Source organism: Manacus vitellinus, unplaced genomic scaffold (genome assembly GCF_001715985.3).
Source record: "Manacus vitellinus isolate BGI_N305 unplaced genomic scaffold, ASM171598v3 scaffold_18_pilon, whole genome shotgun sequence".
In the NCBI taxonomy this organism is placed as follows: Eukaryota; Metazoa; Chordata; class Aves; order Passeriformes; family Pipridae; genus Manacus; species Manacus vitellinus.
The window spans coordinates 13349466-13364846 of NW_021939324.1; the positions used below are offsets into that span (position 1 = coordinate 13349466).

At 33.9% G+C, this 15381-nt stretch overlaps 1 protein-coding gene across 1 annotated transcript in view; it reads left to right on the top strand.

Moving 5' to 3' along the window:
- ADAMTS6 (ADAM metallopeptidase with thrombospondin type 1 motif 6) overlaps positions 1-15381 on the top strand; it is a 147997-nt gene that overhangs the window by 77028 nt on the left and 55588 nt on the right. The window contains exons 10-11 of the mRNA XM_008924697.2: positions 1306-1452; positions 10630-10771. Coding sequence (XP_008922945.1) covers positions 1306-1452; positions 10630-10771 — 289 coding nt within the window. The remainder of the gene's footprint in view (positions 1-1305; positions 1453-10629; positions 10772-15381) is intronic.

Here is a 15381-nt window from a genome sequence, read left to right on the forward strand (position 1 = left end):
AGATGATTTAGGTGAATGAATATGTATAAAAAATGAGAATACCACTGGCTCACGGAAAGGCGTTGAGTTTCTATATGCATCAGAAATTGCAGCTTCCATTCACAGACATGCTTTTTATCAAACATACAACTGCCACTGTCAGCAACACAATTTTTTGCATAAGGAGAGCTGGTAGAAGAAGGAAAGTTATTAAACTATGAAGTTTGTTCTTTTATTTATATGCCCAAAAGATAAAAATGTATTTCCCAGATAAAATTGTATTTCCCAGACTGTTGAAGTTTGTTATTTTTTTAACAAATGGAATACACTAACTAGGGATAAATGGATATGAGAAATTGTCTGCATGATCCAATAAATTTTCGTACGGAGTAATTTATGGACTTTATTAAAAATTAAGGCTTTCTATTTTCAGAAATTCTCTAGAGACAATTCAAAAGGAAATGTTTCTGTTTGAAGTACCCCAAATTCTAAGAAATTATTTCCATTGAGCACAGGTCAATAAAGCACATTTTTCATTGTAAAATACTTGTTTTGTTTGTTACGTTGGACATGTAAGCTCTTTCCTCCCATAATATATATAGATATTAAAGACTGATCATAAGAATTAACATGGGTCTGAAAATTCCATTGCATTCTATACATTGCTTAGATGAGTTAATTAAAGTTGTATTTTTTATATGTAAGGGATATTCTTTATTTGATTATGTCATTGTTTGAGGCGCCAGTCAGACCTTTCCCATGGATATGGCTTTCTGTGTTTGTGAGATATCATGAACTGAACCAGATACATAGTCATTGCTACAGACTAGATATTCCATAGGGAGACATCCCATAGGCAAGAAAGTAATGCCTTTTTGATGGTGAAGTCCTTCCTGAACCTCTAGGAAACACCCATCATTCACTGATATTCTTTTTCTTATATCCATGCAGTTAATGGGATTTGGGAGGACTGGTTACCAACCTTGCACTTGTAGGTGGTTATGATCAGCTGAAGAGGTGAAACTACTCATTGTATTGAAGCTCAGGGTAATATTAAAGTCTTGTATCTTGCCAGACTACTGTTATGTTTTCTTTAAAAGCTTTAGAAGATAAATAATGTTTTCAGAAGTCTATGGAAGAAAAGGTTATGTAGTTGTACTGTATCCTGAGATCTGAATAAACTAAACAGAACTTAACTGATCCTGATTCTCCACTTATAGTTCTCCTATACCAGGCATGATTTCAGTAAAGGTGACTTTATGTTTTAAGAGATGTCTGATGCTGTAGGAAAGTAATGGGCTGTTTTTCTCCTCCTCTTTTGAGCAGTTTTGGTATGAATCATGATGGGATTGGAAATTCCTGTGGGACCAAAGGTCATGAAGCAGCAAAGCTAATGGCAGCTCATATTACAGCAAACACCAATCCTTTCTCTTGGTCAGCCTGCAGTCGGGATTACATCACCAGTTTTTTAGAGTAAGTAATCTCTCAAGAAAAATGAGTTTTCAAAAAATTTACACTTTTTGGGATCAGTCGTAGAGATATAGTGATGTGTTGTGATTGTATACATTTTTAGAAGGAACAGACAGAATTATAGAAAGTCTTTTTTTTTGTAGATTACATTTCTGTGAAATGGCAAAAGCTTCTTTTGCTCAATTCCCCACCTTAACAGTTCTCATTTTTAATCTTCTCAAAACATTTTGAAGTGCTGATCACACCTCATTACTTCATTAATCTGAGGGTGAGAAATAGAGATGGGCAGAATTTGTCTATGAATGTTGAGAAGTATATTTTTTACATACATACATAATGTGAGGAATTCTAATGAAGGGAAGAAGGTTATGACCCTGTTCCTTGTACATTTCAGTCTTAACATGTTTTTCATACAGTATTTTGGGTTTTTATCTATCAGTGTTCTTTGATACCATTGGTGAGATTATAGGAGAGAATGGCATAGGTCTTTATACTAATACCTTAAAATTGTGCTAACCTCTATTACCACTTCTTGGTGATTTTTATCCAGAAGTAGATTGCTACCTGAAATTTTCCTGTGAAAAAATCCAAAGTCAAAATATGTTATTCACCAAAATGTGCTCATATCAATGTATACGTTGGTATAGATGGTGCATAATGAAGACTTTGTGTGTTTTAAATCGTGGAAGACAAATACATAACTATCAGTTCACTGAAAACAGTTTAATATCAGATTTTTTTAAATGCTGAAAGGTGGACTTTACTGGAGGTAAATGGCAGTTTGTTGGTAGGTTCAGTGTCATTAGCACAATCATTCCATTAAGAAATAAAGGTTGTTCAGTAATTTTGGCACTTACTGTATTTTAGGAGATGGACTTAAACCAGTCAAGTTTCTTACTATGAGACTACTAAGAGAAAAATGGGCTTCTCCTCCTCTTTCAGGGATCTAACCTCAGAATAAGGTGCTGTATTCTGAATCTTATCTGGAGGGAACCATCCAGACCAATACCTTTGGGTTGGTTCAAATGTGAAGGATCACTGAATTGGGCTGAAGAGGTGCTTCAGTTCCCCATAGAGTTAGTGAGCAGAGACAGACATTTGATGGTGGTGCTATTCAGGGGAAGAAAACTTCTCATCAGTTACTGTAATAGGTTAAGGCATTTTGTATCATGCCACTGAACAGTGCACCCACATGGTTTTATGAACTCGTGCATTTAAGATTAGTGTCTAAAATAAAGCACATTAAGTCCTCCTTATGTATATGTGTGTGTGATACAGGCTTCTCACAATGTCATTTGGTTTTCTAGGGAGATATATATATGTGTATATATGTATTTATTTAACACTACTATTATTTAAAAAATGTGTTGTAGTTTTATTTTATCATTACTTACATTACTTACAAATTAGTTATGTTAATTCAATGCTGTTTCAACTAGTAGTCTTTTTAGTATGTCATTGAAGCTTCATTTAACTATGACAAAAAATATGGTTTTCATATCTCTTGAGATTATTTCACAGCTTCGTAGTTCTGATTGTAAGCTTACAGTTCAGGTATTTTCTTGTAGCATTTGAGAGTTTGTTTCTTCATGTTTCATTTACTTCTATTTGTTTCTCTCCTCTGAAAAACTCCATTTCAATCTCGTAATTGTCCTGACCGTAAGCTATCTATTGATGAAGTTATAATTCATCAGATAGCTAAGGAGTCATTTTGTATTTATGGGTTTAGAGAAGAAATGTGGTAATATTCTGTGGATTGTATTACATTGTAAATATAATAGAGCTCGTCATTTGTTCATAGTGTTCCTGCACAGTTTCAAATTTCAGACTGATGAATGCGGTAATCTTTCAAATTTATACTGCCAGTTAAAAACATGTTTATCTTGTATCTTGTTTCAGTTGTGGTTTATTTATTTATTTATTTTATTATTTACTGTTAGCATCTCCATTGTTCTTTTCCATTCCCTAGGTTTGATTTCTGGTTAAGTTTTGTTTTTAAATCTGTGGGATGCCAGGGAAATTGCAGCTATATTAGCATAAAGCCAGAAGAGTACTCTGTTGAATCTCTTCCCATAGTTCTAATCTCTTCAGGTTTTTTGAGATACTTTTCTATCATGGCAAGTGTTTGCAATTCTACTTGAATTACTACCATCTGTGGATTTCATTAAAAAATCATTACTGAAGATACTAAGTGATATTTGAGCTAGAGTAGAACAAAAACCTACACATAGCAGATTCAATAATACATTATCTTTTATAATATTTTAGCTGTATTTTTGTAACCTGGAATGTAGATGGTATTTTTTTTTCCAAAGTCACCTTGGATAAACATTATTTTACACGTTGTAATTATTATAGATTTTCAAGTTGTGTAGGATACTGTGTTAAATAATTTAGTAAGAGTCAAAGATAACTTTTCTTTCATCTACTAATTCCACAATCTATTTTTAAATATGTCAGATTTCTCATTTATGCTTATTATTGTCTGTGGTTCTAATATCCTATAAATGAATTGGTACTTTTTTCCCCTAAAATATTTGATTTGTTGTTTCATAAGGTAGAATAGTGAAAATTCTAGGGTTTTTCTCCAGTTTCTGCTTTTCTCACCAGCATTTGTGCCATCTCAATGACAGCAGGAAGCTGGTAGAGTTACGCAAGTACTTGCAGGGACAACTGTCAGAAGCCAAGATCACTTTTTTTTACCCATTCACACCTTTCCATAAAGCAGAACAGCTCTAGGAGCTGTTCTACTGCATTTCAATTGCAGGTAGGGAACAGTTAGCAAGAAGCAAAGAAAAACAGCAAGTTTCATGTGGCAACATTTCCTTGTCTGCTTTTATAAGAGCAGAATAGTCTGCATCTTGACAGGAAAAATTATTCTTTATTTTTTCCTCATATTTCTTCATAACTTAGCAACAGGTGAGGAAAATGCTGATTTAGGGCTATAGAGCCCAACCTGATAGATGATGTCATCTGTGTCTCCAGAGAGATTAGACTCTGCACCCTTTCTTTCAATTTTCCCTCTAGAAGAGCATCTTCATCCTCAAAACAGCTGGCACAGGACCGAGTAGACTAGAACAAGTAAGACAAGTGGCGTTTTTTTCTGTTGTGAATTAGTATGGCTGGTTTAGGATTCATTTAGCTCTGTCTAACAAGAAGGATAGAACATGATGGTGTGAAATGCAGATACCCAAGCAGAAACCTGGGACTGTGAGTCTGTATGACATAACACAATGCCTGATTTGTCTCTTTGGATCGGGGTAGAAGTTTGGGCTGGGCCATCATGGCACCAGGTTAATGCAACTGGAATGAATTTTGATAGAAGCTCATTATGTGTTCACGGTATTATATGGTAAGGTAGATCAGTGTGGATTTACTAGTTTACCAGCTTGGGTCACCACCTGATAGAGCAGTTTTGCACTGAGGAGTAACCATTAAGTATCACTTGGAAGATACCAGTTCAGTGAGGCACTAGCTGGGAAATCAAATTATTTTGCAGGATTGCTGGATAGAGGATAATATGGCTCAAAGGATGACAGTAAGACAAAGCAAAGCTATGTAGTGCTAATAGATCTACCAAAACTCTTAGCAAGGACGGTCAGTCAGCACAGATGCTGAAATGGCCAAAGAAAATATTTTTTTCCTGGGGAAAACATTCTTTGAAGCATATCATAGCTGTTGTCTGTCAAGCTTATAATAGCTTGTCTGTCAAGGTTTTAGGTAGAATGAAAGATTGACTTAATTCAGTTTATCAACTGAATTGTTCATAAGGACTTTGCAATGGTTTTAAATTTCACTAACATTGTATGGAACTAATTAAAGAAATACTGACTGAGAATTGAATGCTTGGAGAGCAGTGTCAGAGAACAGAGATTCCTGTGAGAGGAGTAGAAACCCTTGATATCTCTTCATTGGAGAAATGAACCAACCCTAAAATTATTTTTTGTGACTGAATACCAATTAATATAAATTTCATTCAATGCAGCATATATATATTATATATATATAAAACCTGCAAGTTTCATTATATTCAGCATATATTTATACAGTATACCTGTGGAGCCATGCAGATACCTAGATGTAGATAAGAGAACTTTCTACTTAAAATTCTTTGTTCAGTTACTTCTGTGTTTTGTTATGACAAAAACTACGTGATTTCTGGGATCATAGTTCATTTATCTTGTCAGTATCAGATAGGAGAAGGTGTTAGAAGAAACCAAATGACCAACTCTGTCTTTCAAAGTCTTTCGAAGATGGAGGGTAACCAAGAGTCTTTAAACTATTTGAATAAGATCTATCACAGGAAATTCTTCGAGAGTCTCTACAATTGCCCTACGGCAGGATTTAGATATTGGACTACACCTTTCTCTGTCTGGAAGGGAGCCAAAACTACCTTGGTCCAAGCAAGCCCATGCAGACAATATAAAAAAAGGTATTCAGTGTTCTGGTGCAGACGTCATCTAACCAAGAATCTTAAACGTACAAGTGGATATGCAGGATACATGTAGGATACATCTATATATGCCTCATATGCTATCTATGGCAGTTCCCTGGTACTCCAGAAATGTAAAGTAACTTCTAAAAAAAAGGATAAGCCAAGACTAGTTTTGAAAGATCACATGAATCACATAAAAATTTCATATCTTTCTCTACAGATCTACAGTATTATATAGATAAACTTTGGATTATAATTTGCTTCTTTTTTCTTTAAAATATACTAGGATTTTTTTTTTCCTAGCAGGTAACTGAATAAAAAACGTGTTCCTCATTTGCTGTAAATTTCTGAAACTTGTGTTTTACTTAAAAAGCTACCTAGTTAAAAGAAGACCCAAGCATTTCTGTGATCTTGGGGTGGCAGTGTGGTTTTGCGTGTTGACTTTGCAAGTATTACTCTGTATCTAGGCCCTTGTGAAGGGCAGAATCATCAGCAGATTTTCATTAATTATTCTATTTGTAGAGTGTTTGATGAAATAAATGATTGGTCCAGTATTTTATAGCTTAGTATCTCACAAATTGTTAAGACCAGATTTTGGTAGAGGCATGGTTTTTATAGATGAACCAATAGATTTGACTTAATATGACTGCTGGGTGAATAAAATAATGCTTTAGAACACAGGAAAGTTTGGAGAAAACTATGCATTAAAGAAATAGCAAATTACTACCAGCAGCAAAAGAAAAATTGAGTGTGATGAAAAGATGGTGCGAAATTAGAGAGTCTTTGCTATGAAATAGCAATAATAAGATGTAGAGTGAGCCTTGCACAAAAGATTGGAAAGAAGTAGATTCTTATCAGGACATGATTGTTGCATCTGAATTTCCCTAATATACAAGCATGTTTTCATTTAGTAATTATATTCAAGATAATTTCAATTTTAAACATACCACTCCAAATCACATTTCTGTTATTTATGTCCTGATTCTGCAGATATTTATGTGATTATCTGTAGTCTTGAGCAATCTGCAGAGTTTTTTCGTTAATGTCAAGTAAAGCAGCTTTTGTAACCTGTAGAGAAATATATCCTGGTGCTCTCTAAAATCAGTTTTTATTCATAAATATGCAGCAAGGATTCTGTTAGGAGCCTTACATGTAAATAATTCATGGTTTTATTAATATGTATATGTAGAAATGCTCTATGTTTATTGTTAATAATTTTTACTATTGCTTTTTCATTATATGTGTAATTTGGTATCAGAGTTAGATAAAACGTATACTGTCAGTATATTTATGTATTTAATTGTTTAGCTATAACAGATATTCACAAATATTAATAATTAATTCAATTTATCATCATTGAATGTAGCTTTCTTTATAGTCCATGTCATTATTACAAATGAAGCTATTCTGTAACATTCAAAATCTATTTTCAGAGCCAGTGTTCTGGTATATTTTGTTCAACCATTGAAGGATTTGTATGGTACTGTGTAAGTTGCTGAGATATTTGGGAATAGATACTGCAATAGGAACATAGTCCCTGAGATATCTACACCCGTGGTTCTTGCTTTTTCTCTTTTTTGACCTTGGATACAGCAGTGATATTTGTGCAGAGGTTTTGCATTGTTCAACCTGTAAAGATTTAGAAACATTTAATCCCTGGTTGCTGTTAATTTAGTTGAGCACTTAGCAGTGACAGCGTGTCTGAGATCTGAAACTTCTATAGAATGTTCTAGTACCCTTGATACCCTTCCAAAGAGAAGAATAATTTGCTATTCTGTGATATTAAAATACAAAAAAATGTTTAAATTATATTGTAGAGTGTTTTAAAATGATCTCTAGAGACACTACACTGGAATACTGGGATGAAATAACATCAAGCTTAGCTATTTTATAATTAAGTTCCACTATTGTCCCATAAAATGTCATGAAATCAACCACAAATTAGGAGAATGCTAAAGTCTTTGAGTACTTAGTACTCAGTAGTACTACTAAGTACTAAGTACTAAGTACTAAGTACTAAGTACTTAGTACTTAGTAGTACCTTATAGAATAATAGACTGTAAGGATCACTTTGAGATCATCTTATTTGTATTTCAGATTCTAAAGATTTGTCTACCCCGTGTTCAGAAATGTAAATGCTCTGCAGGTATATCCTGTAGATTTTTTGACTTGGTATATGCTTCCTGTATAAGATAAAATCACAAAGCACAAAAGTAATTGTGAGTAGGAATTTTCTAAAATTGGTGATCTGAAAGTATTTGGGCATTCTTTTCCTATCTTTTTTTACGTGTACACAAACAGCTTTTTTCCACTTTTGTAGGCCTGACTAACCATTAGATCTCTGTTTATGGAGTGCTCCAAAACTGTTATTCTCCTTGGACCCTTTTGGTTCATTCCCCTAGAGTTAGCCGAAATTTTTTTCTCAACTCTCTGAGTTTCGCTTTGGTGGAGCAAAGAGAAAGAGATAAGAAGGAGGATATAGGCTCAAGAGTATTGCACCATTCTGAAGCCTTGTAGAAGTTTTCTGGAAAGGTTATATGGTCCTTGGTCCATATTCATCCTTTGCACAGCTTTGGTCAGACCTTTCATAACTAATGGAAAGTCTCTGGTTTTATTAAAGCGTTTTATAACACATGCCATTTCTTTTCCATGATACTTCAGTTCACACAATACAGTATCGGAGATCAGTTTTGTTCAACTACTTGGGATAAATAATAGAACTGAAATAGAAGGAAAGCAAGAAAGATTTTCAATCTAGTAGCTAACAAGTGAATGACTTCTCAGTATTCATTTTCTCATTTTTTTACTACTACAACAATATTTAATTATGGTGAGAATCCTGTTATTAGAGCAGAAGAGTTGTATTTTTGTATTTAGTACAAGGATTTTTGACTTGCATTTCTGCAATTACATGTCTTTTGGAGTGGGTATAGACTTCAGTCACTTTGCAGTGATCTTTTAAACTCGGTACTATTGGAAATCTATGGAAATGTTCCCATAATACGGCAATACTAGCTCAAGCTGATGCCAAATCCTAAACTTCTCACTGCTTGTTTAAGCAAAGATTCTGTCTGCAGTTTATTCCAGACATTACAGAAAAATCAGATTGTATTTGAGTTATTTTCACACTGGAATTACTAACATGTACTCCTCATACACACAAAACACAACTCTGAAATATTTCAAAAGAATGAAGGATGTTTTCCCAGCTTCTGCTATTAGAATATATATATCTACTTGCAGTAATTACCTGGAATAAAGGGGAAAATACATTATTTTTTTAATGCCAGAACCACACAGATTCAGGGAAGTTTTGAAGGTAGATTTTAGCTGACAGGATACGTGGGTGTGGTTGTGTGTGCAGGTAAATCGCACTGAATTCCTTGGAATTAGTCACCAAATACTGTATTTTTTCAGTATTTACCTAGTTCTTGCAATAGTTACTACTTGCTGCCTTCTGAAATGGTTGGCAGTTATTTGTTTCTTTGTTTTTCCAAAGGATCTTTTGTAGTATTTCAAAGACTTAAATAAAGTAGGGTTAAAATGAGAACGTAAAATGTGTAGTTACGAGAGGCTTTTTTTGCTCTGTTTTTATCTGCAGATGAAAACTATAGAAAATTGGAAATCTCAAAAAAAGCAGTGTAGAACGTTCACTTCTGAAATTATGTTCCTTTGGCAAGGTGCATGGAAAAGATTTGGGAAAAAACAGAACATAAGTGCTGGCAAAATTGGTAGGAATGTCGGAAAAATATTTTAAGTGTTGGCATAAGAATTCCTTGAAAATCCTCACTTATTCACAAGTGAAATGAAAGTAAAAAAGCATCTGTCCTCTTTTATGCACACTGACCAAATAAAACTGAATAATTATGTTTAGTAAAATACAAAGTTTTCTAAACAGAACTCCATCTGCATTTGGCTTTCTCTGTTATTTATTCCACTACAGTAAAATATTGTGGTTGAATATGGGCATATTTTGGACAAAAAAGTCGTCCGCTGAACAAAATATAAAAGAAGAAAATACTGAAGTTTTCAAAGATGATTGTCTTGGTTCTAACATGAATTTTTAAAGACTAAATATTATTAATACAGTGGAAAAGATCTTGGATTCATAGAAATTTTTTCACTCACCCTAGTATAAGCAAATTTGAAGATCCTGCAGAATATTTACCACTGTAACCATTTTCGTCACTCAAATGGAAGAAGAACTTGCATGTTGAGGTCCTAATCCTATAAATATTTTGTCATGTTGAAACTCAAATGTGTTTTAGTTTTACATAAACTAATTGAGCTGCTCATATCTATAGAATTGGGCTTAGCTGTTTGAAGGATCAGGAGGATTATTATTAATTTCTGAATTTCTTGGGTTTGCTTAATTTGTTTATTTTTCATTCTATGACCACATGTAGTTGTTCTTCAGTGAAAACAAATAGGAATCCTAAACCAAAATGAAAATCAGTCTTGTGTGGCTCAGAAATTATCACATTTTTAAAAAGTATAATTCATGAAATTATTTCATAATCTAAAATAAGCATTTTTGTTAATAATAATGATGAAAAATTAATTTCTTAATTACTTCTAAATATTTTCTCTTGTTACTATGGGTGTATCATCTTACTGTTTGTTTATTGTAATCCTACTTGTTTCACACCCAGTGCTGTTAAAAGTAAGAACTAGATACATAATATCATTACTGTGATTTACAGTCAGTAGAATTCCTAATTGATTTGGTCCTTTATGTTGAACAGTTCGGGCCGTGGTACTTGCCTTGATAATGAGCCTCCCAAGCGTGACTTTCTTTATCCAGCTGTGGCCCCAGGTCAGGTGTATGATGCTGATGAACAGTGTCGCTTCCAGTATGGAGCAACATCTCGCCAATGTAAATATGGGGTAAGAAGTCTTAATCCTTATGCTCAGTGTTTTTCTTAGTAATTTGTATATATTCCTTTATAACATAAATCTTTAGTTAGTTGTAGTAGGGGGTTACAGATTTCCAAGTAGCATGTCTGGTGCCATTATTCATGAGCAAAGGGTTCATTTTAATCCTTATGCTGCATCTTTTGCTTGAGTCATTTTTGTGTACTGTACACTAAAATGTGTGGGTAACAATGAGCTGGGAAAGGCGTTCTTTAATTATAGGGGAAAAAAAGAGCCCAGCACACACAATCCTGCTCCTTGTAAAGTGTAATAGAGAATTTTCCCTGATTTCAGTTAATTGAGATCAGATTCCTGTTGTATTAAGCTTGAAACATGAAATCTGTTGTGTTGGCTTTAACCTTTCAATATAAAGCTACATTTTGAAGTTACTTTTATACTTGTATTAATTGGTCAGATCTGATTTTATTTTCTTATTTGGTGGTTGTTTTGTTCCTTTTTTTCTGTGACACTGAGTTTATTGTTTCTCACATTATTCAGATATGTTTTTGGAAAGATGAATTATGATTATGGGAACAGAGGAACATGAAGCTAGATAGCTGACTATAATACTGAATAGCAAAGTACTAGCAAAGATTTGTCTTCAAGTACCACTGTGCAATAGTTAAGGTAAATAAATTTACAGTAGAAATAAAAACCTGCACATGTAGGTCGTATGTTATAAATACTTACTCAAAATCTTGCAGCCCAAAGTATGTAGTCAAAGGATGCATTCTGCTGTGATTGTTATCAAATAGTCAGCTGAGACTGACATCACTAAATAAACCTTGAGAATATATCTTGTGGTTTAAAATTAAATAGTTTTAATAATTTTTAATTTTTAGATTATTCAAATAAAAGAATGTAATAATACAAAGAAAGTCTGTTTGCAGTATCTTTGGGGTGATAAATACAGTATTATTCCTGGGATGCCTCTTTGGCAGATTGCATTGTGGAAAGGATTTAAAAGCTATGTAGCTGGCTGACTAGCTCACTAGGTCTTCTACTCCTGATTCCTCATCAAGCCTCTTTTGGCCTTCATTGTTCCTGTGTAAGTTTTCACTTCCCATCACTGTTTTTTAATGGCCCTATTTCCTGTCCCTTCATCTAAGTAATACCTCCTTAAAAATTTTCTTTTTTCTTACAATTTTTCACCATACTCACTCTTTTATTTACAGACTAAGGAAGTCTGCAGGTATTTAATCCATGATTTATAGCACAACCTTTGGAGATGTATTGTATTTTAAATTAAACTGGAAAGTTCATAATGTGCAAAACCTGGCTTTTCCACATACATGTGGGTTTCTTAAAACACCAGTGAACTGTGCAACCATTGTTGTGATGATCATGCTGCACAGTACACATTCTTAAACCAGTTCCTAAACCACAAATAATCGGAAGTAATGAAGATGTGTAGGTAATCTTGGCTTTCTGCCTTCTGCTTGCCTTTTTTTTTTAAAAGGCCTTTTTTTGGAATTCCCTTAGAGTTACAGAAAAGAGGACAACTCTTAACTGAGGCAGTGGTTAAATGAAGTTATGTCTTCATTACCAGTGCTCTGAATTGATACAGGGTATTGTGTTCCATCAGTGTGCTATCAATCTGAGCATAACTTCTAAGTGTCTTGGAAAGAAACCCACCCTATTTTTATAATAGTATTCAGACTGCATATATTAATGAATAAGTTGTTGTGGAAGTCTAGTAATATCCACTCTTAAGAAATAATATGCATATAAAATAGTACCTGCATTTAAAAATATTATTCACCATGGCCATAATGCTCTGAATATGTGACCATGATGATTATTATCATACAGATTTGAAGTGATAATTATGAAGGGGGGGAAAAAGGGCCTTTGGAAGATTGTAGTGTAGATGAAAAATATCTACTTAAGAAAGACTTATTCATATATGAAAGGGTTTTAGGACTGAGTAATGGAACTATATCTAAATACCAGGACAAACTACATTGAATACTCTTGTGAACTCTTTTATTATCAAAAGTAAACAATCAGTGCTTTGGATATTTCTTTTCAATGTACTACTCACATGGAGATGCCATTAATAATTCACTGATCTTTTTCAAGCAGACATGTGCAACTATGGATGGAAAAACATAGTGAAAAATTACTATTCGACATTGAACGTAGTTTGTATGCTGACTCCTTTCTAGCACTTCTTATAACTCTTTTTTTTTTTTGAAGTGTCTGGTAGAACAGGTTTTCCGACATGGAATATAGTGACCCAGAAGGAAATAAATTCTAAATCAGACTGAAATCAGAGAGAAAATCGCTTGCTTTTTCCTCTTGTTTATGACCTTTACTGATTTGTGATGGCAAGACATGACAAAAGAAACAGTTGAGCTCTCAAAGGCAAAAAATTTACAAGTCTCCTTTGGGCTGTGATGTACATGTTCATATAATCAGTGTTTTTAATGTTACTTGGAAAATTTTCACATTCTTTTTTTTTAGGAATACTGCCACAATCTTACTAACCTTCAGAAAAATTACCTCTTTCAACCATCTAGCTTTAATATTAATTTATGTTCCTTGCCTTTTCTCCCGTATTTCCTCATCCATTCCCTGTGGATGTTTAGTTTAACTGTTTGTTGCTTTTGATCATAGATCATGTCCTAGTTCTGCAATGACTTTTGCACAACTAAAGTTGAACCTGTTCTTACTTAGGAAGTTGAAGTTAATTACGTGGAGAGGCGTTTGACCAGTTAAAGCATCAGAATTCAATTACTAAACGGACTTCAAGTTTCTGCTTTTCTGTGTGTTTGTTTACTGACAAAGGGATAATTTGGCATTAAAAGGAGCTTCTTCATGGTTGGTCTGATGCTATTTTAAGCACTAGGTCTAATTAGACTGTTTAGTCACATACTGACAGAACTTTCCTAACAAAGGCATAGTGGCCATTGGTCAAATATTTCTGTGTTGTTTAGCACATTATCAGACACTAATTCAAAGCGATGCTTTGGATATTCGAGCTGAAAAAATAAAGCTACACAGTAGCAAGTAGACAATGATCTTTCTAATGGTACATGTGCATTGTTCTTTATACTATACTTTCCACCAGAGATAATTTTACAGAATTTGGGTGAAAAAATAGATACTTTGAATAAAGAAGTGAAAGGCAACGTCTCAAGCTATTTAAAATATTTCATTTTTAGGATATATTTTCAGATTCAGGAGACGGTTGAATTTACAACTTACAGTGAGCCAAATAGTAATGGTGGAAATTTCACCATATCATACTGATGCATATCTTTTTCCTAAAAACAATGTATGCTTTCAGGTATCTGTTTGGGATCACTGCAGTGGAAGTTTTGAGGTTGTTAGAAACAGTGCTAATTCCTGTTATGTAGCTATGGGATATGCTACATCTTCTAGGATGATGCAGTGTGGATTTTCTTCTGCTGATTGTCAAGTGTGTCTCATTTCTTTGCTCCGTTTGTATGTCAGTTACTCTGGTAGTTCAGAACCTTTTTCAATCCTTTTGTTTAGGTGATTGTAAGAACTTTATAATTGTCTTTTTGCCTCCTTTTCCTTTGAGTATCTGCCTAGTAACAGTTGGCTGTTGGCTGTCTCTGGGTTAACTGAGGAAAGAATTCCAGTCTTGACTTTTAGTTTGTCTGCTTTTGAGTTTGAATAATAACTGGAATATGCGTGACTGTAACTTACTGATTTTGTGGTTCAGAATAATGCTTTGCTTTAGAGCTGGTCCCTGTATTCTTAGGACTGAAGCTAAAACCTCAAACATTTTAAAAGCAGTTAATACTTTATGTATGTGGTTGATATTGCTGTGTTGCATTTTACAATCTGTGAAGCTGCTGGCTGCTAGTAACCAGTTTCAGAGATAGTAGTTTACAATTATTTGGTCTATTCTTTTGCATTTTATGCTTTTCCACCAGTGTTGGTCAGCTGACTTTCAAATCCAGGAGAGCAAACACATTACTATACACAATGGTTCTACAATATTTCTACTAGGGCAAAATAGTCTGAATTGCAATTGACCCTTGTAATCGGGTGATAAAAATTTTAATATTCATGAATCAAACTGTCACTTTTTTAATTAAATATTGGTGTGGTTTACTCCAGTTAAATAAAGAGAGGTATTAAACTTGATGCAGGGGTTTTATAGGAAGGTAGAAGCATATTCTGGAAGCTGGGCTTTTTTTCACAAGGAGAGGCAGAGAAGCCATTGGTGTATCTTTGAACCAGAGCTACCAGTTTCCTTTTGTTCCATCACCAGTTGATACTATGGCTAGAAGCTTCCATTCAGTTGAATTTGTACATAATACTTATTAACTCACCATAAAGTGCCTTTTTTTTTTACCCCAACTTCATATATCATACCATCGCTATGTTGTTTATACTTGGTCTTAGCCAAGCATAAGTAGTTTGATTGCATGGATTTATATTGCATGACTTACAAACTGGTATTAAAAGTACATGTAGACAAAGCAAAGAATTGAAGACCCTGGTATATACTCTGTCATTTTAATCACCCTTTCCTTTTTTTTTTTTATTTTTTAAAGTCTGGCTGGTCAATTGAAAAACCTCTCATCATTACTGTGCGGGCCTTT